Source organism: Peromyscus leucopus, chromosome 18 (genome assembly GCF_004664715.2).
Source record: "Peromyscus leucopus breed LL Stock chromosome 18, UCI_PerLeu_2.1, whole genome shotgun sequence".
Taxonomy (NCBI): Eukaryota; Metazoa; Chordata; class Mammalia; order Rodentia; family Cricetidae; genus Peromyscus; species Peromyscus leucopus.
Genome location: NC_051078.1, coordinates 720,582 through 744,675, shown reverse-complemented (window position 1 = coordinate 744,675; position 24,094 = coordinate 720,582). Strand labels below are relative to the sequence as shown.

General features: G+C 44.1%; 1 protein-coding gene across 1 annotated transcript; it reads left to right on the top strand.

Annotated features, from left to right (window-relative positions):
* The first annotated feature begins 7,631 nt into the window (after window positions 1–7,631).
* LOC114683544 (cytoskeleton-associated protein 5-like) lies at window positions 7,632–14,024 on the top strand. Its single transcript, XM_028857869.2, is given in 5 exon segments — window positions 7,632–8,542; window positions 8,544–10,695; window positions 10,698–10,831; window positions 11,022–13,791; window positions 13,794–14,024. Coding segments are annotated over 5 exon segments (6,075 nt in total). The 5' UTR covers window positions 7,632–7,669; the 3' UTR covers window positions 13,940–14,024.
* Window positions 14,025–24,094: the final 10,070 nt, after the last annotated feature.

The window sequence follows — 24,094 nt, the reverse complement described above, 5'->3', positions numbered from 1 at the left end:
TTGGAAATCATCTAAGAACAATGAATTCTCAGGGTGACTGCAAACCAAGACCATCATTTCCTAAGGGACTGACAGATTTAGGTACAGAAGTACTTTTTATGGAAATACAAATATATGCACAAACTTTTACTTTTTAAAGCTATGACTCTAGAAATTTAGTTCCAGAATTGTGCTTGATTTATAACACATGTCTATCTTTTGAAATTATAGTTACACAGTTCTGGATTTAAAATCAGAGAAAATAAAGAATATTTCAAGTGGCTATAAAATTGATAATTTTAGATGTGAAAAGATAACCTGTCATAGACCAATTAACTCTAATCTGCGTGTGTTATTCTACAAATACCCCATTTCATCTGACTTATTTCTTTAACAATCCATCACATAAGTGCTTGGAGGGATTTTAATCTTGCCTACAACTGCATAATTTATTTTGGAAGGAAATACCATTCCTCTCTTAGAGGTCAGTTTCTAGGAGAAAATTTCTTCAATTTCAACAATTAGAACAATACACTAATGTCTAAAATAGTGCATGTGCACATTATAAAGTATAAGTTAAAAACTTAAGTCCATGCTCATATGTGCAGCATTATTAGACGCAGGGGATTATAAAAATAAGAAAATGAAAGAGACATGAGCTTTGGAGATACTTTGTTAGAGCGATATTCAGGAGGAACTGGACAGTGAATATGCTCAAAATGCATTCATATATGAAATTCTCAAAGAATAGAAGGTATATTTCAAAATCCCATAATGTTTAACAACAGGCTTTCAGATGAAGTCCTCAAATTGGAATTTTTGAATAAGAAGTAAACCGTAAGTGAATCTAAACTAAATTTCTCTGTGAGATTTAAGCAATTCCCAACAGCAATGTATCAGGACCCTTGTTTCTTACATCCTCAACCACAGAGTGGGGTTTTGGTTTTATATTTCTACTCAAGGTGCATTTATAGAAGCTTGAGGGAGGGCTCAATAGTTAAGAATAGTTAAGGCCAGGTACAAGCTGGTTCTTCCCTTGCAGAGGACTTGAACTCTGCTCCCAGCACCCACGTTGCAGAGCTCACAACCACCTGTAACTACAGCTCTTCAGGTCTGATACCTTCTTATGGCCTCCATAGACACTGCACTTACATGCACAACCCCACACAGAGACGTACACATATATATACTCGAAGTGCATTTTATAGATTGTACATAATTTTCAGAATAATTGTGTAACTCCTTCATTCTACTTTCATAAAAACATTTTTTTCTACTTATGACAAAAAGCACGTGACATTTGTCTTTGGGAATCAGACCTATTGTTTTATATGTTGAGCTCCAGTTCTATCTCTTCCTGCAACTAACATGATTTTGGTCTTTTGGGGGCCTGAAAATTACTAATTATGTTTATCTACTTTAGTTTCTTAATATATCTCCGCATTGACAGTCACTTAGGCTGACTCCATGATATAGATATTGTGAAAAGTGTTGCAATAGATATGGTTATTCACTCATATCTTGTATAGTGACTGACACCTGTGAGTGTATACTTTGGAGTGGTTTATCTGTTAAACATTGTGATTGTATTTACAGTTATTTTGTGACGTCTTTATACCATATAGTGAGTATAGTAATCTGCATTCATACTGGCAATATATCAGGATTCCTTTTGCCTACATGCTCACCAGCATTCATTATTTTAGAAAGAAGATCCTATTTCATGTTGCTATAATAATTTTATGATAGACTGAGGAGGAAAAGAAAAAAAAGGACAAAATCATCACATTGAACAACTGAAACAGCAAGAGGAAAAAGTAGGAAAAAATTACAAAATACTGGCATAGGTAAGGACTTTTTGAATATGTTACTTAGGAAATAAGGCATACAGATGGAATCCTATGAAATGTAAAAGCACGTGTATAGCAAGCAATAAAAAATGCTATATAAATGAAGGGGAAGTCCACAAAATTAGATGATCTTTGTCAAGTACATATTTAACAGAGCACTCATGTAGAATATAAAATAACCTCTCAAAACTCAAACATCAAGAAAAACAACTATTCAATAAAAATGGGCCCTGGAACTAAAAGAAGGCCCTGAAAGTAAGAATATATATCTATTAACATTCTAAAAGGTGTTAAATATTTTTAGCCAACAAAGACATGAAAATCAAATTACTTTGAGCATTCTATGTAGCATAAGAGTGTCAGAGTCTCTATTATCAAAGAAACAAATGGAAAGGGTGTGATGAAATCTGGGGAGATTGTAACAGCTATAACCATAATTTGTCATATTAAATACTAAAAGCTCCTCAGTGTTTTAGTTCCTTAAACAGCTAAAACAGAACTATGGTGTGACTCATCTACCCCACTCCTTGAGCTACCATAGGCTACCATAGAAACTCTTGCACATCAATATTCATAGTTTCTCTACTTTTTTTTTTTTTTTTTTTTTTGGTTTTTCGAGACAGGGTTTCTCTGTGTAGCTTTGCGCCTTTTCCTGGAACTCACTTGGTAGTCCAGGCTGGCCTCAAACTCACAGAGATCCTCCTGCCTCTGCCTCCCAAGTGCTGGGATTAAAGGTGTGCACCACCACCGCCCGACCAGTTTCTCTACTTATAATAGCTAGGAATTAGAGTCATCCTATTTGCTCATCAACTGATGGATGGAAAATGGAATTGTGAAATATACACACAATAGAATTTTGTTTAGGAGGAAAAAGAAATAAAAGACCAAAATTATGAAATTTGTGTGGAAATGGTTGAAATGAAGAGGTAACTCTAAATAAAGAGTTTACCTAAAAGAGGTAACCCAGAAAGTCAAATGTCACTTCCTTTCTCTCATATGTGGATTCTACCTTCAAAATTTTAGATTTCTCTGCTCAAGTTGAAGTTAATGTTTGTACATGTGAGAGAATTAGAAAAGAAACACAGGAGGAGGAGAAAGAGGGCACGATATGGAGGGTAGGAGAACAAGTGTGATATGAAAATATGGGGATACTGAGAGTGGAAAGTTTTAAGAGAGGGTGGGAGGTAAGAAGTATTGAGGAGAGAAAACAGTAGGAGGTGTTGATCAAAACTAAAGACAGTTGAAAAAGCCACATGGAAACCAAATTACTGTGTAAGCTAATTTAGTAGCATATCTAACTTTTGTCAATGAATTTGAATTAGGGTATAGTGCCAGCATAAATAATACTGGTCCCAGAACCATATGTTACAAAAGGAAAACATCAGTGCCAAAAGTATGATACCTCTCTAGAATTTGGTGAAAGAGCCTCCTAGGGCCTCCCAAACCAAACAGGCTATTGTCAATTTTTATGGTTTCATACCGTAGATAAGTGATGACTATATTGTTGAAGATATCTCATTGTTTAGCTCTAATATACACAGATATAAAGATGGAACTAAAGTAGAAGCTTAAGCCCTGAAGGCTAGATTTCATATTGGAGGAAACTGCCATGCAGGTTGTTGAGAGAGAAAAGGCTGTATTTTACCCAGCTGTGGACTCAGAAGACCAAATAGTTCAATGGTCTGTCAAATTGTTGCATCCCTGGTACAAAAGTGACATGATTCTTATGGCAGTCACTAATCACTTTTTGATTTAACTTAATGCTGCTTCAAAGAAGGAAGTCCATGCTTATTGTAAACCTCATCAAAAGCTCATGACTAGTGAGGCTCTAGGTCTTGGGGAATAAGCTATTATTGGGGCATGTTATGGCTATCACTATTTCTTCAATGTATTTGTTTATGGTCATAGATTAGCACTTATCAACATTAGTATTGGTAAGAGTAGATTAGTGTTGATTAGAGTAGATGTATGTTACTGTGAAGACTTGTAATTGGTCAACAGGTTAAAAATAAGTGACTATTGATATGTATGCTAATACATAATTGTATGTATGTATATATGTATGTATGTATGTCTTCCTCTCTTGTGCTAAGGGAACAGCACAATGCCTAAGAGTTGAGTAAAAGAATTTAAGAGTCAGAGGAAGAGGAGGTATGCTATGAATCCCTATCTTCTGTATATGACATAGCTGTTGCACTTTTGATCTAACAATACCAATAGTTACTTGCACATGGGTAAGTCCCTCAACATTCCAGCTTGAGTCATCTCTCCTCCCCCATGAGAACAGTGAATGGCTGCTGATGGATGGATAGCAAGATATTTTCTTCAGTGTCATAGCCAGTGGTATGCTTCTCATGCTCTGGTAAATGACTCCCCACTCAAGTTTAAGGGATTCCACTAGAAGGACTGGGAGGATAAGAGAAGGTAATAGAGGTGAAAATGACCAGTGTATATTATATAATTGTGTGAAACTGTTCAATAAACGAATTTTTGAGAAGATGATAAGGAACTGATTTATGAAGGAGAAAGGAAAGACGTTATAAAGAGATCATGATTCTATCTTAAGCTGATATTATACAGGAGTAGAGAAATGAATCTAGTTTTTATCATTTAAATTAGATGCACCACTTGTTAAGGAGTCTGTCTCTTTTCTACCATTTGTTTTTGACATTTGTCAAGAGTCATGGCTGTAGATGAATATTTATATTCTATTAGTCATCTGCTTGTTTTCATTCCAATACCATTCACTATGTTTGGTCACTATGGGTTTGAGGCATAAATTTAAATTGTCTATTGAGAAATCTCAACACTATTCTATTTTTGTCAAGATTTATTTGGGTATGTTGATTCTATGGTGATTTTGTATGAATTTTGGTATTGTTCTCTGCTCTTATGAAGAACTCGTGGGTGTTGTGACTGTGACTGTTCAGAATCTGTGGTTTGCTTCAGATAATACAGCCACTGGCACAATATAACTTGTTCAAGATAATGAACCTGGGATATTTTGCATGTTTTAGAATCTTGTGTTACCTATCTCTAGTGCATATTTTCATTATACGTGTTTCATCTTCATGGTTAGTGTTTTTTTGTTGTTGCTTGTTTTTTTTTTTTTTTTTTTTTTTTGAGACAGGGTTTCTTTGTGTAGTTGTGGTGCCTGTCCTGGAACTCACTCTGTAGACCAGGAATTAGTGGGGATGGAGGAACATGAGGCAAGAGGATAAGGATAATTACATGTTTGTGGACTGCTTGATGTTAAATGGGGAATTCAAGGCCAGCCTGGATTACATAGCAAGACGCTTTTTCAAAAGCCTATTGAAAATGTTGATTTGAACATGTAAAAAGTGTCCTTTGTTTTGACTTTTCCTGATTACCTGCCTAGGTCATGTAATGCTAATAACTCTTGTCTTTATTTCTCCTTCACATATCTTTTTGGCCACCAGTTAAGGACTTACTTTCCTCTCTACATTTTGGAGTTATATGAATAAAATTGCTGATGCAGATTTTGGGTGCTTTTAGATGGGCCTACTGGAGGAATACCCTTAACGGTACACCTACAGCCCCACAGTGATGGAAGAAGGTAGACTGGTCACTGCCCAAGTTCATGATACTTCTTGAGAGTGGGTGGTGATAATGATGATAACAGGAGCTGAACACTGGCTCCAGAGTTTAGGATAAAGATCACAAGAAAAGTAACCAGTTCCTTTCAAGGATAATGACATAAACATACTTGGGCCTCTTGTCCTTTCCAGAACTAGTGATGCCAGAAGTGTTTTGGGGTTTTGATGCCTGATCTGGTTCCTAAATAAGTTTTGGGTTATGTTTCATATGGGGGGGGGTGATGTTGGAGTAGCAAAAAAGGGTTCATTAATAGAAAATTCCTAGGCAATAAAATAGAATTTCTGGCCTTTTTTCAGTTGGCAAAGTCAATCACGTAGCAATGAACCACTTCTCAGGAAGAAAGGACCACCTCTAAAATGTTGGATTCAACTTAAGTGATACTAAAGTGATAGGTAGAATAATTATTTATTTTTTCCTGCTTAACATCATGAAATTTTTTCCTTGAAATTGTGGTACTTAACAAAAGACAGTGACCCAAGAGTTAAAAACCCACCAAAACATATACACGTATACAAACTGTCTTTGTTCCTTTCACCATTGGTGGATAAAATACCATGACACAAGCAAACTAAGGGAGAAAGAGATTGTCTGGCTCACAATTCTAAGTTATATCTCCTCATTGTAGGGAAAAATACCTCAGCAAGAAACTGAAACAACTAGTCACACTACATCTACAGTCAAGAATTGCTATGAATTGGTGCATGCTTACTAGTGCTCAGTTTACCCTATTCATTTATATAGTCCATGATCCAGTGGTCAGGGAATGTTTCCACCCACAAATAAGATGGGTTTTTCCAGCATCAATTAACCTTATCTCCAAAGTCCCTCACAAGTGTACCTGTAGGCTTTTCTCCTAGGTGTTGAGCTGACAATTATTATTAACCATAGAACAATCATGAGATACTTAAGGACATAGAATGCCTACTTCTCTCCTACTTCCCCATCTTAATTCTCTGCTCTATGAATTACAGTGACTTAGGAGGGTTTATAAAGACTACTTAAGGTAACCAACATAAAAGCACATTCTACTCAGAGGTGCAAGCTTTCATTCTTCTATCTTGCCCTACACTATATTTTCTGCTCTTATTCCTGTCCAGAATAAATGTGAGATTACTTGGGGCATTGAAGATACAGTTTGGCAAAGTAGAAAGAAAACATCCAAATTGTGGTGAATGCCTGTCAGTCGACACAGAAGTATAGATTTGGAGATAACAAATACCCACAGTATTCTACTGACTCAATCTCTTCTTTTGTTCAGGAGAATCAGCTAGTGACATTTAGCACATTCTCATTTTTGTTAGATCAAAATTTTTGTTGTACATTTTTTGTCCATGTGATGGTATAGATCGGTGCCTAGCCCAATCATCTTCAGAAAGGCTTCCTCCATCAGCTGATGTGAGCAGGTGCAGAGACCCACAACCATGAGACAGAGCTTACGGAATACCAGGAAGAGAGGGAGGATGGATTGTAGTAGCCTGGACTGTCAATGACACCAGGAGAACACAGCCCACAGAATCAAGTGGGCAGGGCACATAGACTATCACAGAGCCTGCATGGGTTTGTGTTAGGTCCTATGCACACATGCTGTGGTTGTTTAGCTTGGGTTTTTTGTTTGACTCTTAGTAGTGGGAGTGGCAGGTGTCTTTGACTCTTTTGCCTGATCTCAAGACCCCTTTCCTCCTACTTGTTTTCATTGTCCAGCCTTTATTTGAGTGTTATGCCTCATCTTACTGCATCTTGTTATGCCATGTTAAGTTGATATGATGGTGCCTGAGGAACAACACCCAAGGGCTGACTTCTGGACCCAGGTTTGATTCCCAACACCTACAGGGTGGCTCACAGTCATGGGTAACTCGGATTCTGTGGGCGTGGTGCCCTCTTCTGACCTCCACGGGCACCAGACATACATGCACTGCATACAGATAAGTACAGGCAAACCCACTCACACACAGAAAATAAAATAAACAAATCTGGGGCTGGAGAGATGGCTCAGCAGTTAACAGAACTAGCTGCTCTTTCAGAGGTCCTGAGTTCAATTCCCAGCAACCACATGTGGCTCACAACCATCTGTAATGAGATCTGGTGCCCTCTTCTGGCCTGCAGACATACATGCAGACAGAACACTGTATATTAAATAAAGAAATAAATCTTTAAAAAAAAATAAACAGTCTGACCCGGCGGCGGAGGAACTATTTTAACTCCAAGAAAAACCTAGAAGCACAATGGGAGATGACAGTGAGTGGTTGAAAGTGCCAGTTGATCAGAAATGTGAACATAAGCTGTGGAAAGCAAGATTAAGTGGGTATGAAGAGGCCCTGAAGATCTTCCAGAAAATAAAGGATGAAAAAAACCCAGAATGGTCCAAATACTTAGGATTAATCAAAAAATTTGTCACTGATTCCAATGCAGTGGTTCAGTTGAAAGGACTGGAAGCCACACTTGTCTATGTTGAAAATGCCCATGTTGCTGTTGCAGGGAAAACCACGGGAGAAGTTGTATCAGGTGTTGTAAGTAAAGTCTTCAACCAACCTAAAGCCAAAGCCAAGGAGTTGGGCATAGAGATTTGCCTCATGTATATAGAGATTGAAAAAGGAGAGTCTGTACAAGAAGAGCTCTTAAAGGGTCTGGATAATAAGAACCCCAAGATCATAGTGGCCTGTACAGAGACACTGAGGAAAGCCTTGAGTGAATTTGGTTCCAAAATCATCTTACTTAAGCCAATTATTAAAGTGTTGCCAAAACTATTTGACTCTCGAGACAAGGCTGTTCGGGATGAAGCCAAACTGATTGCTGTCGAGATTTATCGATGGATTCGAGATGCCCTGAGACATCCATTACAAAATATAAATTCTGTCCAGTTGAAAGAATTAAAAGAAGAATGGGTCAAGCTGCCAACAGGTGCTCCTAAACCAAGTCGGTTTCTGCGTTCCCAACAGGAACTAGAAGCTAAATTGGAACAGCAACAATCTGCTGGAGATGCAGAGGGCGGTGGTGATGATGGTGATGAGGTACCACAGATAGATGCTTATGAGCTTTTGGAAGCAGTAGAGATCCTTTCCAAACTTCCCAAAGACTTTTATGACAAAATTGAAGCAAAAAAAGTGGCAAGAGAGAAAAGAAGCCCTGGAGTCTGTAGAAGTACTAGTGAAAAAACCCAAACTGGAAGCAGTCGATTATGCAGATTTAGTCAAAGCCTTAAAGAAGGTTGTTGGAAAGGACACCAATGTCATGTTGGTAGCTTTGGCAGCAAAATGTCTTACTGGCCTGGCTGTTGGGCTAAGGAAGAAATTCGGACAATATGCAGGACATGTTGTACCAACAATTTTGGAAAAATTCAAAGAAAAGAAGCCTCAAGTGGTGCAAGCCCTGCAGGAGGCAATCGATGCAATCTTCCTCACTACCACACTACAGAACATCAGTGAGGATGTTTTAGCAGTAATGGATAATAAAAACCCAACCATCAAGCAGCAGACGTCTCTTTTTATTGCAAGAAGCTTCTGTCACTGCACCACTTCTACGTTGCCGAAGAGTTTACTAAAGCCCTTTTGTGCTGCTCTACTTAAGCACATCAATGATTCTGCTACTGAGGTCAGAGATGCTGCATTTGAAGCACTGGGTACTGCTTTGAAGGTGGTTGGTGAGAAAGCGGTAAACCCATTCTTAGCTGATGTTGACAAACTCAAATTTGACAAGATCAAAGAATGTTCAGAAAAAGTAGAGCTAGTTCATGGTAAGAAAACTGGTTCTGCAGCTGAAAAGAAGGACTGCAAGCCTGCACCTGGAAGGGCTGCTCCATCCGGGGCTGCAGGGGACAAAGACACGAAGGATGTTTCAATATCTAAACCAGGACCAGTAAAGAAAGCACCTACTGCTAAGGCTGGTGGACCACCTAAGAAAGGCAAAGCAACTGCACCAGGAGGTTCCACAAATGCTGGAACAAAGACTAAGAAGGGATTGGAGACTAAAGAAATGGTGGAGCCCGAACTCTCGATTGAAGTATGTGAAGAAAAGGCTTCAGCTGTTCTTCCCCCAACCTGTATTCAGTTTCTAGACAGTAGCAACTGGAAGGAAAGGCTAGCCTGTATGGAAGAATTCCAAAAGGCTGTTGAACTAATGGAGCAAACTGAAATGCCATGCCAGGCATTAGTGAGGATGCTAGCCAAAACACCTGGATGGAAAGAAACTAATTTTCAGGTGATGCAGACGAAGCTTCACATAGTTGCTTTGATCGCCCAGAAGGGAAATTTTTCTAAAACTTGTGCTCAGGTTGTATTAGATGGCCTTGTAGACAAGATTGGAGATGTGAAATGTGGGAACAATGCAAAAGAAGCTATGATGGCAATAGCTGAAGCATGTATGTTGCCATGGACAGCTGAACAGGTGATGTCAATGGCCTTCTCACAAAAGAATCCCAAGAATCAGTCAGAAACTCTAAATTGGTTATCAAATGCAATAAAAGAATTTGGTTTTACTGGGTTGAATGTCAAAGCTTTCATTAGCAATGTGAAGACTGCTCTTGCTGCAACAAATCCAGCTGTGAGGACTTCTGCCATTACCTTGCTTGGCGTGATGTATCTATATGTTGGTCCTTCTTTGAGAATGTTCTTTGAGGATGAGAAGCCTGCCCTTCTATCCCAGATAGATGCAGAGTTTGAAAAGATGCAGGGACAAAGCCCACCCACTCCAACCAGAGGAATTTCCAAGCACAGCACAAGTGGTACAAATGAAGGAGAAGAAGGAGAAGAACCAGACGATGGGGGCAATGATGTTGTTGATCTTTTGCCAAGGATAGAGATCAGTGACAAAATTACTTCAGAGTTGATGTCTAAAATTGGTGACAAGAATTGGAAGATCAGGAAAGAAGGCCTAGATGAAGTGGCAGGTATTATCAATGAAGCAAAATTTATCCAACCAAATATAGGTGAACTTCCAACTGCCTTGAAGGGTCGACTCAATGATTCAAATAAAATCTTGGTGCAGCAGACATTGACTATCCTTCAGCAGCTGGCAGTAGCCATGGGCCCGAACATCAAGCAGCACGTAAAGAACTTAGGCATCCCTGTCATTACTGTCCTTGGTGATAGCAAGAACAATGTTTGAGCTGCTGCCCTAGCAACTGTGAATGCCTGGGCAGAACAGACTGGCATGAAGGAATGTCTGGAGGGAGAAGATCTTTCTGAAGAACTCAAAAAAGAAAATCCCTTCTTGAGGCAAGAGCTTCTGGGCTGGCTGGCTGAGAAACTACCTACCTTCGTTCCACTCCAACAGACCTTATCCTCTGTGTTCCTCATCTGTACTCTTGTCTGGAAGATCGAAATGGAGATGTACGAAAGAAGGCCCAAGATGCTTTGCCATTCTTTATGATGCATTTAGGATATGAAAAAATGGCCGGGCTGGAGAGATGGCTCAGAGGTTAAGAGCACCGACTGCTCTTCCAAAGGTCCTGAGTTCAATTCCCAGCAACCACATGGTGGCTCACAACCATCTGTAATGAGATCTGGCGCCCTCTTCTGTATACATAATAAATAAATAAATCTTTAAAAAAAAGAAAAAAAGAAAAAAAAAAAAGAAAAAATGGCCAAGGCTACTGGGAAACTAAAGCCAACTTCTAAAGATCAAGTACTGTCCATGCTAGAAAAGGCCAAAGCTAACATGCCATCCAATCCTGCTGCACCTGCTAAGACAATGTCCAAACCAGTGGGAGGGTCGGCTCCAACCAAATTCCAGCCTACACCAGCACCTGTTGAAGATTCTGTTTCCAGCACCCTAGAAGCTAAGCCTGATCTGAAAAAGGCTAAAGCTCCAGGAGTTTCTTCCAAAGCAAAGAGTGCACAAGGGAAGAAAGTGCCAAGCAAAACCACCTTAAAGGAAGATGACGACAAGTTGGGACCTATTTTTATTGTTGTTCCAAATGGGAAGGAGCAAAGGATGAGAGATGAGAAAGGATTAAAGGTGCTAAAGTGGAATTTTACTACCCCACGTGATGAATACATTGAACAGCTGAAGACTCAAATGTCTAGCTGTGTGGCTAAATGGTTACAAGATGAAATGTTTCACTCAGACTTTCAGCATCACAATAAAGCCCTGGCTGTCATGGTTGATCACTTGGAAAGTGAAAAAGAAGGTGTCATTGGTTGCCTGGATCTTATCTTAAAATGGCTTACCCTCCGGTTTTTCAACACCAATACAAGCGTCCTAATGAAAGTACTGGAATATTTAAAATTGCTCTTTACCCTGCTGAGTGAGGAAGAGTATCATCTTACTGAGAACGAAGCATCTTCCTTTATCCCCTATCTCATCCTCAAGGTTGGAGAACCAAAGGATGTCATTCGTAAAGATGTTCGTGCCATCCTGAACCAGATGTGCCTTGTCTACCCAGCCAGCAAGATGTTCCCCTTCATCATGGAAGGGACCAGATCCAAAAACTCTAAGCAGAGAGCAGAGTGCCTAGAAGAGCTAGGTTGCCTAGTTGAGTCCTATGGTATGAATGTGTGTCATCCAACCCCAGGAAAAGCCTTAAAGGAGATAGCTATTGACATAGGAGACCGAGACAATGCTGTTCAGAACGCTGCCCTCAACACCATCATTACAGTGTACAACGTACATGGAGATCAGGTGTTCAAACTGATTGGAAATCTTTCGGAGAAGGACATGAGCATGCTTGAGGAGAGGATAAAGCGGTCAGCAAAGAGACCCTCTTCTGTGCCAGTGAAACAGGCTGAAGAGAAACCTCAGCGCACACAGAATATAAACTCCAATGCCAACATGCTATGCAAGGGACCAGCTGAAGACATGTCCTCCAAACTTAACCAAGCTCAAAGCATGAGTGGGCATCCTGAAGCAGCACAGCAGATGGTCCGCCGAGAATTCCAGCTGGACTTAGATGAGATTGAGAATGACAATGGTACAGTCCGGTGTGAAATGCCAGAACTCGTCCAGCACAAACTTGATGACATTTTTGAGCCTGTCCTTATTCCTGAAACTAAGATCCGGTCTGTCTCTCCACTTTTTGATGACATGCACAGTAATACAGCATCCACTATCAATTTCATTATCTGCCAAGTAGCCAGTGGTAACATCAGCACAAGTATCCAAGCTCTGACACAGATTGATGAGGTCCTGAGGCAGGAAGACAAAGCGGAAGCTATGTCTGGCCACATTGATCAGTTTCTGATCGCAACCTTTATGCAGCTGAGACTCATCTACAGCACACATATGGCGGATGAGAAGTTGGACAAGGATGAAATCATCAAGTTGTATAGCTGTATCATTGGCAACATGATTTCGCTATTTCAGATAGAGAGCCTGGCCCGGGAGGCCTCCACTGGAGTACTGAAAGACTTGATGCATGGCCTGATCACATTAATGCTGGATTCTCGGATTGAAGATCTTGAGGAAGGAAAACAGGTGATTCGTTCTGTGAACCTCTTGGTGGTGAAGGTTTTGGAGAAATCAGACAGAACCAATATCCTCAGTGCCCTGCTTGTTTTACTTCAGGACAGCCTACTAGCAACAGCTACTTCTCCCAAATTCTCAGAACTTGTTATGAAGTGTCTACGGAGAATGGTTCGACTATTGCCTGACACCATCAACAGCATTAGCCTAGACAGAATTCTTCTGGACATCCACATTTTCAAGAAGGTCTTTCCCAAAGAGAAACTGAAGCAGTGCAAAAGTGAATTTCCTATAAGGACTCTAAAGACCCTTCTGCATACATTATGCAAACTAAAAGGACCTAAGATCCTAGACCACCTTACAATGATTGACAATAAGAATGAGTCTGAGCTGGAGGCTCACCTGTGTCGAATGATGAAGCACAGTATGGACCAGACTGGGAGCAAGTCTGAGAAGGAAACAGAAAAGGGAGCTTCTCGGATAGATGAAAAATCATCAAAGGCCAAAGTAAATGATTTCTTAGCTGAGATTTTTAAGAAGATTGGATCTAAAGAGAACACTAAAGAGGGCTTAGCAGAGTTATATGAATATAAGAAGAAATATTCAGATGCTGACATTGAACCATTCCTGAAAAACTCCTCACAGTTCTTTCAGAGTTACGTTGAGAGAGGCCTTTGGGTGATTGAGATGGAGAGAGAAGGCAAAGGCCGCATTCCCTCTTCAACAGGCATCTCCCCTCAGATGGAGGTCACATGTGTGCCCACCCCCACAAGCACAGTGTCCTCTATAGGGAACACAAATGGAGAAGAAGTGGGACCGTCCGTCTACCTGGAAAGGCTAAAAATTCTCCGACAACAGTGTGGTCTTGACAACACAAAGCAAGATGACCGGCCTCCACTGACCTCTTTGCTCTCCAAACCAGCAATTCCTCCAGTTGCCTCTTCCACAGACTGCGGGAGTCCCGCGAGCAGCACCAGCACTCAGACCTGGATTCCAACCAGACCCACTCTGCAGGAACCATGACCTCCTCCTCCTCCACAACTAACATTGATGACTTGAAAAAGAGACTGGAGAGAATAAAGAGCAGTCGTAAATGAAGCTGCCCATCCCTCAGCAAGCACTCTGCAGCTTTAGTTTACTAATCTAGAAATCCTGTAGTGTGAAGTGGCCACTGCAGGCCTCCTGTCCACAAACTGTATGCATCAGACAGCAGATGGGGAAGAGCAGTAGTGGCACACGTCTGCACAGGCTGTTTCTCCCGTCGGTGCTGCTTCTAGAAGACTGGCTGGGTTAGGTTAGTGTACAGACTTCAAAACAGCTGCTCCCTCAGCGCAGACTAGGCTCCATATCTTTTTTGTTTTGTTGGCTCATTTGTAAAATTGTCCTAATTTTTTCCTAGCTTTCAGCCATTAGAAACTCTTTTAATAGTTCCTTCTGAGTTGTGAGCTCTTCTCCTGTAGCCCTGAAGGGACACTGTATTCTGTATGAATGCATGGTATGAGACAACTAATTTAAGAGTCTTTTATAAATAAAGTTTGCATTAACTATAAAAAAAATAAACAAATTTACACAATGAACAAGCCTTCCCCTCTGGTTCGGCCACACTGTCCACATACAGGAGCCTTTCTTGGGTTACCACAAAGATGGTCTTGCTTTTATCTTCCTTAGGAGGCAAAGCTAACTAAGAGGAAGCCTTGAATTCTTAACCTGCTCACATTCTTGACCCGGAATATGGCTACTCGCGGGTTTATGAATAGAATTCAGAGGAATTTGAGCATCTCACTGATGATCTATCACAGCAGTCTTAGACTACTGTGGTTTTGACATGGAAATGTTGCCTATATGGTTCATAGATAATAACAGTCATATTATCGTTGTTGTAGATGTCTCAGGATTACATTTTTTTAGAGCTAAGGTGAGGAGTCAGAAGCTAAAATACTTGCTGCACCCAGCATAGAGATCTGAGAACCCACATAAAGCTGGTCATGGTAACATATACCTGTAATCCCAATGTTCCTGCCGTGGGATGATCAGTGGAGTTCGGGCACTCCCGGCAAGCTCCCTGAGCCAGCCAGCCTGGTACATACAGCATCGGACTATGAAGTAGGTAAGGACAGCCACCCTCTACAGGCTCTGCACACACACATGAGCACACATGTATGTAGGCAAACACTCATACACAGAAGATAACAGTAGTTAAATAAAAACCATAACAAGGAGAGCACAGACAGTCGTCCTCTTGATTGGTATTACTGTTCTAGCGGAATCACATTTTTCAAATAAATGTATCTTTTTTGATAGGGTCTCACTGTGTAGTTCTGGCTAGCCTGGATCTCGCCATGAAGACCATATTGGACTGGAACTCACAGTGATCCACCTGCCTCTGCCTCCTGAGTGCTGGGATTAAAGGCATGTGTAACTTATTTAACCATTTTCCTATGGTCACTCTATACTACACCAGTGGTCGTATACACATGGGTGGTAGTTTGAAAGAAAATGGCCCCCAAAGGGATTGGCCCTATTAGGAGGTGTGGCCTTGTTGGAGGAAGTGTGTCACTTTGGGGGCGGGCGGGCTTTGAGATCTCTTTTGCCAAGCTTCCCTCAGTGTGACAGTCAGTCGACTTCCTGTTGCCTGTAAGATGTAGCACTCTCAGCTCCAGCACCACATCTGCCCACATGCTGCCATGCTCCCCTTCACGATCATAATGGACTGAACCTCTGAAAGTGTAAGCTAGCCCCCCCCAACACACACACACAAAGTTACCCTCCACAGAGTGCACTAACATCCTGGTATGCATAGCAAGTGTTTGAAAGGGCAAAAGCCCAGCAGTTGCTCATTACTTCAAATTTCTTTTTTCATATAGTTTATTAATATTTGTGTGTGTGCATGCATATGCACACATTTGCACGCACCTGCTTCTGTGCCCCGGAGGGCAAATGGAGGTAGCTCCGAGGACAGCCTTCACGAGTCTGGTCTCTCCTTCCACTGTGTGGGCTGTGGGGACCAAACCCAGGTCATTAGGTTTGTTTGGCAAGTGCGTTTGCCCTCTCAACCATCTCGTCTGCCTGCTCGTTCCTTTGCATGTATTCCATCTAAGGTGAATTCTTAATTTCATACTCATTTTACTGGAATTTTCACAAGCACAATCTATTTATTTGTTTATTTATTTATTTTCAGGACAAAGTCTCTCTCATATAGCCCAAGCTGGCCTTGTACTTGTTATATAGATGAGGATGACCTTGAGTTCATGATCCTCCTGCCTCCACGTTCTGAGAGTGCTGGGATTATTGATGTGTGCCACCACACCCAATCTTAGTACTGCTGACCTGACCCAGGGCTTCATGAGTGTTAGGCAAGCCCTTGACCAACTTTGTTGCATTCCCAGCCCACATAGGCTTTATTTTCGTAACTAAAAGGGAGATTTTGCTTTAAAAATAAACCATTTTGCTGGGCAGTGGTGGCCCAGGCCTTTAATCCCAGCACTCGGGAGGCAGAGCCAGGCGGATCTCTGTGAGTTGGAGGCCAGCCTGGTCTACAGAGTGAGATCCAGGACAGGCACCACAACTGCACAGAGAAGCCCTGTCTCAGAAAACAAACAAACAAACAAACAAACAAAAAAACGTTTTATATTTGTAGCAATAACTTATGCTAGGCTGGAGTCTGAAGAACTTGTTCTTTTCTTGGGCTGCTGGGGGAGGAGAAGACAGAAATATCCATTGTAAATGAGGACTTCTAGATTTCCATCTAACCTCCCTCTCTACCTGGGTTCATGTCAGTGGTTTCTGAGTGACCCCTGCAGCCTCAGAGGCCCCAAGGATGCTTGTATTTCATGACCCACAGGCACACGCCCCTGTTCTTCTAGCCTGTCTCTCTCTCTCTGAATGCCCTGGCTGCTGGAGGATGCATCAGCTGTTGGTGTTCCTGTTCTGTCCCATCTACCTGTCTCTCCACAACCTTCTCTTTCCCCTCTCCTCGCCCCAAACATCCTCTTTCACACTATCAGGGTCAGATCTCTCCTTGATGAATCTGCATTTTATGTTTGTTCTTCAGAGGCAGCCCTGCCTGAATATGGTCCCCAGCTCCCTTGGAAGGTTGGGACCCACTTCTCTGATAATAGTGTTCCCTTCTGAGTTCCCATGGGCACTTTCGTCCTGCCCAGTACTGAACTGTATCAATCTGCACACAGCCTGCCAGAGGAGCTCCTGTGGGGCTTGGGTCTCCTGGGCCCAGGACAAGGAGCAGCCCCTGTGTCAGTACCCACCAGGCTGCGTGGGTGTGCCGAGGAAACAGCTTCATCCTCTGGCCTAGACCCACGGCACTTCCTCTTCTGTCTTCCCATGCAGGAGATGTCATTGAGCTTGCTTTGTGGGGAAAGCAGGAGCTGGGGATTTCCTAGGTCTGTGTCACTTTGTTCCGTGGGAGAGGGCCTGGCTGTTTCCAGAAGATCTCAACAAGGACAGCTTGCTGCCTTGGATTATCAACTTCTGGGTCTTGTTACCATGGAAGAAAGGTTCTTTCTCAGCCACAAAAGAGTGGCTCAAACAGAAAAACTATAGTCACAGAAGCCTCCAAAGATGAAAGGCCTTGGCTTTGGTTGTACCGGGGGAGGAAGTTGAATGAAATTGTTTCATTTTAATTCTATTTAAAAACACACACACACACATTTTATTTGTCACTATAAAAAGGAATATGGAAGGAACAGAGACTGGTGACATGGGAGGCATTTCTTCTCCCTGGCTGTTGATGCTATGTTCCTCTCTAGTCTTTGACAGGCAGGTAGGACAGACAGTGGGAGAAGGCCAATTCTCTTTCCCTAGAAGTGGCCTCAGCCCAAGCTCACAGGAAAATGGATTGGGTGCAACTTTAAACGAATTGATGAATCGCTGTGGGAATTCCATTCATTAAAACACACTCTTAACAATGATGAAGCCATAAAGCTGCAGGAGCCAGGAGGATGCATGGAGATGCTGCTGTCCCAAGAGGATGCATGGAGATGCTGCTGTCCCAGGAGGATGCATGGAGATGCTGCTGTCCCAGGAGGATGCATGGAGATGCTGCTGTCCCAGGAGGATGCATGGAGTTGGCTGCTGTCCCGGGAGGATGCATGGAGATGCTGCTGTCCCAGGAGATAGTCCTCATGCTCCTGTGTTACTCACCCTGCTGCCTTCCCCAGACAGAGGACAGTGCAGTCTTGGTGGCAGGGAGAGGCTGTCGTGAGAGTCCCAGTCTATTTAAAGCTCCTGGGTCCTTGTCTACACAAGGAAATGGCAATTGTCCTGACAGGGTGGTGTAGATGTAGCCAACCATCTTATTAAATAAGAAACACAGAACCAATGTAAAAGAGAAAGCCAAGAGGTCAGAGCTCAGAGCTAAAACCTTACCCTTCCTCCTGTGATGCTCCTACCTTTCCGAAAGAGAGCTTCTTGTGTGTTTGTCTTTAATATAGTCTTTCTGTTCTGCCTTCTCATTGGTTGTAAACCCAAACACATGACTGCCTCGTCACTGCCTGTAAGTACAGCCCTCCAGGTCTTAAAGGCGTATGTCTCCAATGCTGGTTGTATCTCTGAACACACAGAGATCTACCTAGCTCTGTCTACCAAGTGCTGGGATTAAAGGCGTGCGCTGCTGCCGCCGCCGCCGCCACCGCCGCCGCCGCCGCCGCCGCCACCACCACACTCTTGCTATGGCTCTAATAACTCTGACCCCCGGGCAATTTTATTTATTAACATACAATTAAAATCACATTTCAGTACAAATAAAATACCACCATTAGGTGGTCTTATGTAATGTCATTGCTACAGAGCCTTCAACATGGCGCCCAGTAAAGGTTTGCTTCTGAGGACTAAGACGGAGCTGGGGTGTCTGGGATGGCGCAGACTAGCAGGAACAGGCCCCCTCCCCTCAGAGAGGTCTGTAAGGCCTCTAAGTTTCCCTCCCCTGGAGAAGAGAAGACAAATTCATATTGATGCATTGGGGTCTATACTACGCCATGAGAAAGGAGATCCCTTACAAATCAGAAAGCTTTAAAGCAGGAAAACTCTGAGTTAGTCTTCCCTAGGTTCCAAATGGGCCTCAGGAACAAAACCCAGGGGAACTAAAGTCCTGGGCTTCTTAAGGGTCCTCTCCCAGCCCGGGGGAGGGGGTCCAGGGGGAGGTGACTTCCCCATAGTCCCTGCCAGGATGGAAAACCCCCGAGTACTCCCAGCCACTCCATCCTTTCTGAGACCAAAAGTTGGGCATTTCTCATACAAAACAGGCAGACAGGGGATGGCTGTGACTTCCTGCACTGATCCCAGCTCTCAGAAGGGTGGGGGCCCCCTTTGCTGGAATAGGTAAGTAGGCAGAAGAGTTGGAGAGGTGAGCTCTGAGGTGTGTGTGTGTGTGTGTGTGTGTGTGTGTGTGTGTGTGTGTGTGTGTGTGGTGTCATGGGTGCAGTGTGAACAGGGTGTGTGGCCTGTGTGGTGTGAGCTGAGAGCAACTCTTTGGGCTGTTCTCCCTCTACTAGCTGCTGGTCAGTGTGTGCTGGAGATCAGCACGGGATGTGGTGTGGAACGGGATGGGACGGACTAGGCCTGCCTGTCCCCTTGTCCCTACTTCAACAACTCCATATAGAAAATGCCCAGTGCTTTTTTTTTTTTTTTTTTTTTTTTTTTTTTTTTTTTTTTTTAATGGAGACAGAGTCTCTCTATGATGTAGCTCTGGCTGTCCTAGAACTTGATATGTAGACCAGGCTGGCCTTGAACTCACAGAGATCCACCTGCCCCTGCCAGTGCTGGGATGGAAGGTGTGTGCCACCATGCCCAGCTTCTGCTTTGTTTTTTAAAAAGATTTATTCATTTTATTTTATGTGCGTCAATGCTGCTCTTCACATGTACGTATACCAGATGAGTGCAGGTGCCCTTGGAGGCCTGAACAGGGCGTTAGCTCACCTGAAACTGGAGGAATGGGCAGTTGTGAGCAGCTGGGAACCGAACTGGGTTCTCTGCAAGGGCAGCCAGTGCTTTGAATCACGGAGCCATCCCTCCATCCCTCCCTCCTGCCTGTGTTCCTGTTTTAAATGACCTTGGTGACTCTGTTGAACAGTGATGTGTGGCATCTGTGCTGGAGCATCCCCCTCTGTGAGTTCCTAGTGACTGTCACCAGCCTGGACACCCCTCTGGAAGCACTCCACACATCTCCTGAGGACCCAGGCCTGCCTGCAGAGAGCACCCTTTCTCCAGCTTGGTTCCCATAAACTGAGTTAGCATTTGCTCTCCTGGTGGCGTTTTCCATGGCTTGGGAGTGCTGTAGCTCAGCTGGCCCAGGTACTGGGTGGCAACCAGGGCAGCTCCCTCTCTGTGTGTTCTCAGGTGGCCACTGCCTGACTGGCTGCCCCAGGTCTCTGGAAGCTGTTGTTAACTGGGCCTCTCTCAGAATGAGCAAGGACAAGGCTGATAGAGACCAAGTCAGGGCTGTTTTCTCACCAACTCTTAGGTCAGAATTCCTGGGGACTCCTGAGGAGGGTGCCTCACATGTTTGCTGCCCTCCTCCTCCTCCTCCTCCTCTTCCTCCTCCTCCTTCTTTTTAGTTTTTTGAGACAGTGTTTCTCTGTGTAACATCCCTGGATGTCTTGGAACTCCTCTGTAGCCCAGGCTGGCATCAAACTCACAGAGCTCTGCCCACCTCTGCCTCCCGAGTGCTGGGATTAAAGGAATGTTTCACCACCGCCCGGTATGTCTTGTTCTTATACACAGGAGCACGCTAGGCTTTTTCATGTGGCCATTTAGACACATCTCAGACAGTCCTGTGACTGTATGTACCTATGTATGCGTATCACACATTCTGAGTACTGCGTTCCATACCCTAGAATTACTTGGCTGCATCTCTACAGATTCATGTTTCGTTCTTATGACAAGGACTGTGAGCACTTGCCCCTGGTGTCTATGAGGCCTGTGGGACAAAAGCCAAAGTGGCCATCCAGCTTCCTCCCTCCCTCTCACCTCTACTACATTGCTTACTCCATTCCGTGTCCCCTCCCCCTCCCGCCCCCTCATGGCTTCTTTTTGTCCTGTGGCCCTAGAGAAGGAATCTAGGGTCTCATCCATCATGAGCAGTTATCTACCCACAGTCTGGCTCATCTCACAACAGCTTCTTGCCCAGCCAGGCCCAGCCTTCTCCTCTCCTCTCACAACCCCCACCCTGCCTCTCTCTTATACCTCCAGTTCTTCCCCAGGCTAAATGCTTCCTTATTGTTGTAGGGGTTTTTGTTCTTGTTTTTTTGTTTTGTTTTGTTTTTTCGAGACAGGGTTTCTCTGTGTAGCTTTGCACCTTTCCTGGAATTCACTTGGTAGCCCAGGATGGCCTCGAAATCACAGAGATCTGCCTGGCTCTGCCTCCCAAGTGCTGGGATTAAAGGCGTGAACCACCAGCACCGCCCGGCTTCTTATTGTTGTTTTTAATGAGGCAATTTCCACGTAATTTATCTGGTAATCAAGAGAGGTTTATTTCTGGGATAACTTACAGCCAATAGGGATGGGTTACAGGATCCAGGAGAGATGGGGGTACCACCCAGCAGAGAACTCTGGCTTGGTCTCAGCTACCCACTACACTTCCTAACCCCCTCTCATCTGTCGGTCACCTTCAGGCAATCTGTATGAATATTCCAGGTCAGGCTGGGCATCCCTCTTCCCAGCCCCACTGTGACCTGAGCAGGGTTCCATCCAGACTTTTGAGGCTACCTAAGGACTATCTGGTGCATCTGTCTATCTGGGTGTGGCAGCTCTTGGCTAGCAGGTATCAGCTGAATCTAAGCCCCGCACAGTGACAGGCCTTAGCCGCTGTGCTCTGACAGCTAGTGCATGGATAATGGATTAACCACACCTTGAACATGAACACCAGTAACAGAGCTGCCTTTCATGGCTGGAGACAAACACAGGGAAAAGTCGGTTCTGAATATTTGTGTGGTGTAATTGCATCTTTGGAGTGTGGCTCTCTGTCCTCCATTTTCTTCCTCCCACAAAACCCAGGGCATGGTGGAATTTTCCTTCCTCCTTCTGTCTTCTGGTGGCCACTTCTGCTCAGCCCTAAGACTTGAAGGGGCCATCCATCTCCACGCTGAGTCACAGCGCTGGCTGATGATTTCTCCCTAGACCCAAATGACTTGACCTTCTTCTCCACTCTGAGGCCCCCAACAAACTGAGCTCACAGTTGCTGCCAGGGATCAGAAAAGCCGTCTGTCTCCTTGTCATCTGTCTGTACCCACTGGGGAGACCCATTGTGGTGACATTCCTTCTGCCAAAATTCTAAGAATCAGCACATAGCAAGGGACAGTGGGCCAGATGTGGAGGGAGTTCTGTCAGAAGAGATTTGGCATTGACCCTCTGTGGTGATTAACAGTAGGTTGTCCATTTGACAGGGCCTAGAATCACCAGAGATATGACTCTGGGTATATCTGTGAGAGATTATCTATTTAATTGAAGTGGGGAGACCCACCCACCTCAAATATGGGCAGTGCCATCCCACCGACTGAAGTAGATTGCATAAAAAGCAGAGAACCGCTAACTACCAACATTCATCCCCTCTGCACCTTCCAGCTGCCCTGCCTCCCCCCCCCCATGATGGACCGCATCCTCTTGAACCCTTTGCCAGTTGAACAAACACTTCGTCCCCCAAGTTGCTTTTTGAAGGTATTTGGTCACAGCAACCAGAAAAGTCAGCAGCACACCCTCCCAGACACTCTGAGCTGTGGAATTGGCTTCAAAGAGGCTTACTCTAGGGGACTTTGGAGGTGGTTCAGTGAAGGACTGAGTGTGGAATTGCTTGGAATTTTGATCAGAATGGAGGAGCCCAGTTCCAGGATCATCCCTCACCAAGTCTAGTCTTGGGGTAAGACTTTAGGCTCCACCCCTTCAGGGACTACATCCCTGCAGGCTGCATTCCATGTTGCCATCAGCAGAGCACACACTCATGACAAGAGGGACCATTGTGGCACCTCCTTGGCCATGGCTGTCCCCTGAGCACTAAGTGTCTGTTGAATAGGCCGATTGTCTTCTTCGGTGCTGACCTCCCACCCGAGCGAGCTCCCACCACATTTAACACTTCCTCTTCCGTGCCAGCACCATTCCAGCACATAACAAATCCATCCTAGTCAGTACCCGACTGGCCACCCCACCCTCTTTCCACCCCAGTGATGATGACATCTGGAACCAACTGAAACCCAGACTGGCTGGGCATGTCTGCACACAGTAGAACGGCCAGCTGCAAGCACAGATCAGAGAGAGTGAGGGCATGGCTGACCTCTGCTTGCTCCCTACCTCCTTCATTCCATCTTGCATTTCTGTGGCTTCAAGGAAGACTGCACATTCTAGCTTCAAAACCTCCAAGATGGCCCCCTCCACAGACGATGGCCACCTCCCCAGACAGTAGTCCCCTCTCCAGACGATGGTCCCCTCCACAGACCATGGCCCAACAGACTCTGTAATAATGAGTGTGGGGAGTTTCTCGATTCCACCATCTCTATAATTGTTTGTGGCTGGGAGCCATGTGAAGCTGGCTCGTGTGACAGGCTGACACCTCACGTTTGAGGCTGGAACACTAAGGACACATGAGGGAAATGTGACTAAGGCATGGGCCGAGGAGCATGCCACAGGAGTCTTATCAGGCTAGAGAAAGGACTGTACCAATTTTTTTTTTTTTTTTTTTTTTGAAGCTGAAGATGGAACCCAGGGCCTTGTGCTTGCTAGGCAAGCTCTCTACCACTGAGCAAAATCCCCAACTCCCCACCCCCTTTTTGTTGTTGTTGTTGTTGTTTTGTTTCAAGCCCAGCATAAGGAATAGACACTGGCAATGGAGAGAAAAGAATAGGGACAGAACCTGACCACAAAGCCCTGAAGAAGAACACATCGGTGGGTCTGTAGGTAGCTTTGTCCTGCCAGCCTGGAAGGGAGAGAGAAGTCCTTTCACATCTTAGAACTGATGAATCGGACTGCTGGGGCAACAGAGCTCAGGGCGGACATCCCGGAAGGCCATGCCTAGCACCTGAAGTGCCAGTAGTCCAGCTCGCCCGCAGCCCAACCCAACCTCTTGCCCCGCCCAGCTCCCCAGGCCTGCTGTCTTGGGGTCATATCAGTTCCCTGGACTCAGTTGGCCTTTCTTCCAGGGGAGGAGGGAAGCAGAGAGGGTACTGTGTCCTGAGTGAGTCACCTCATTCCAGAACCTGCTTCTTGGTCACAAGAGTGCCCAGGGCATGCCCTGCTCCCTCCCTTCAAAGCAG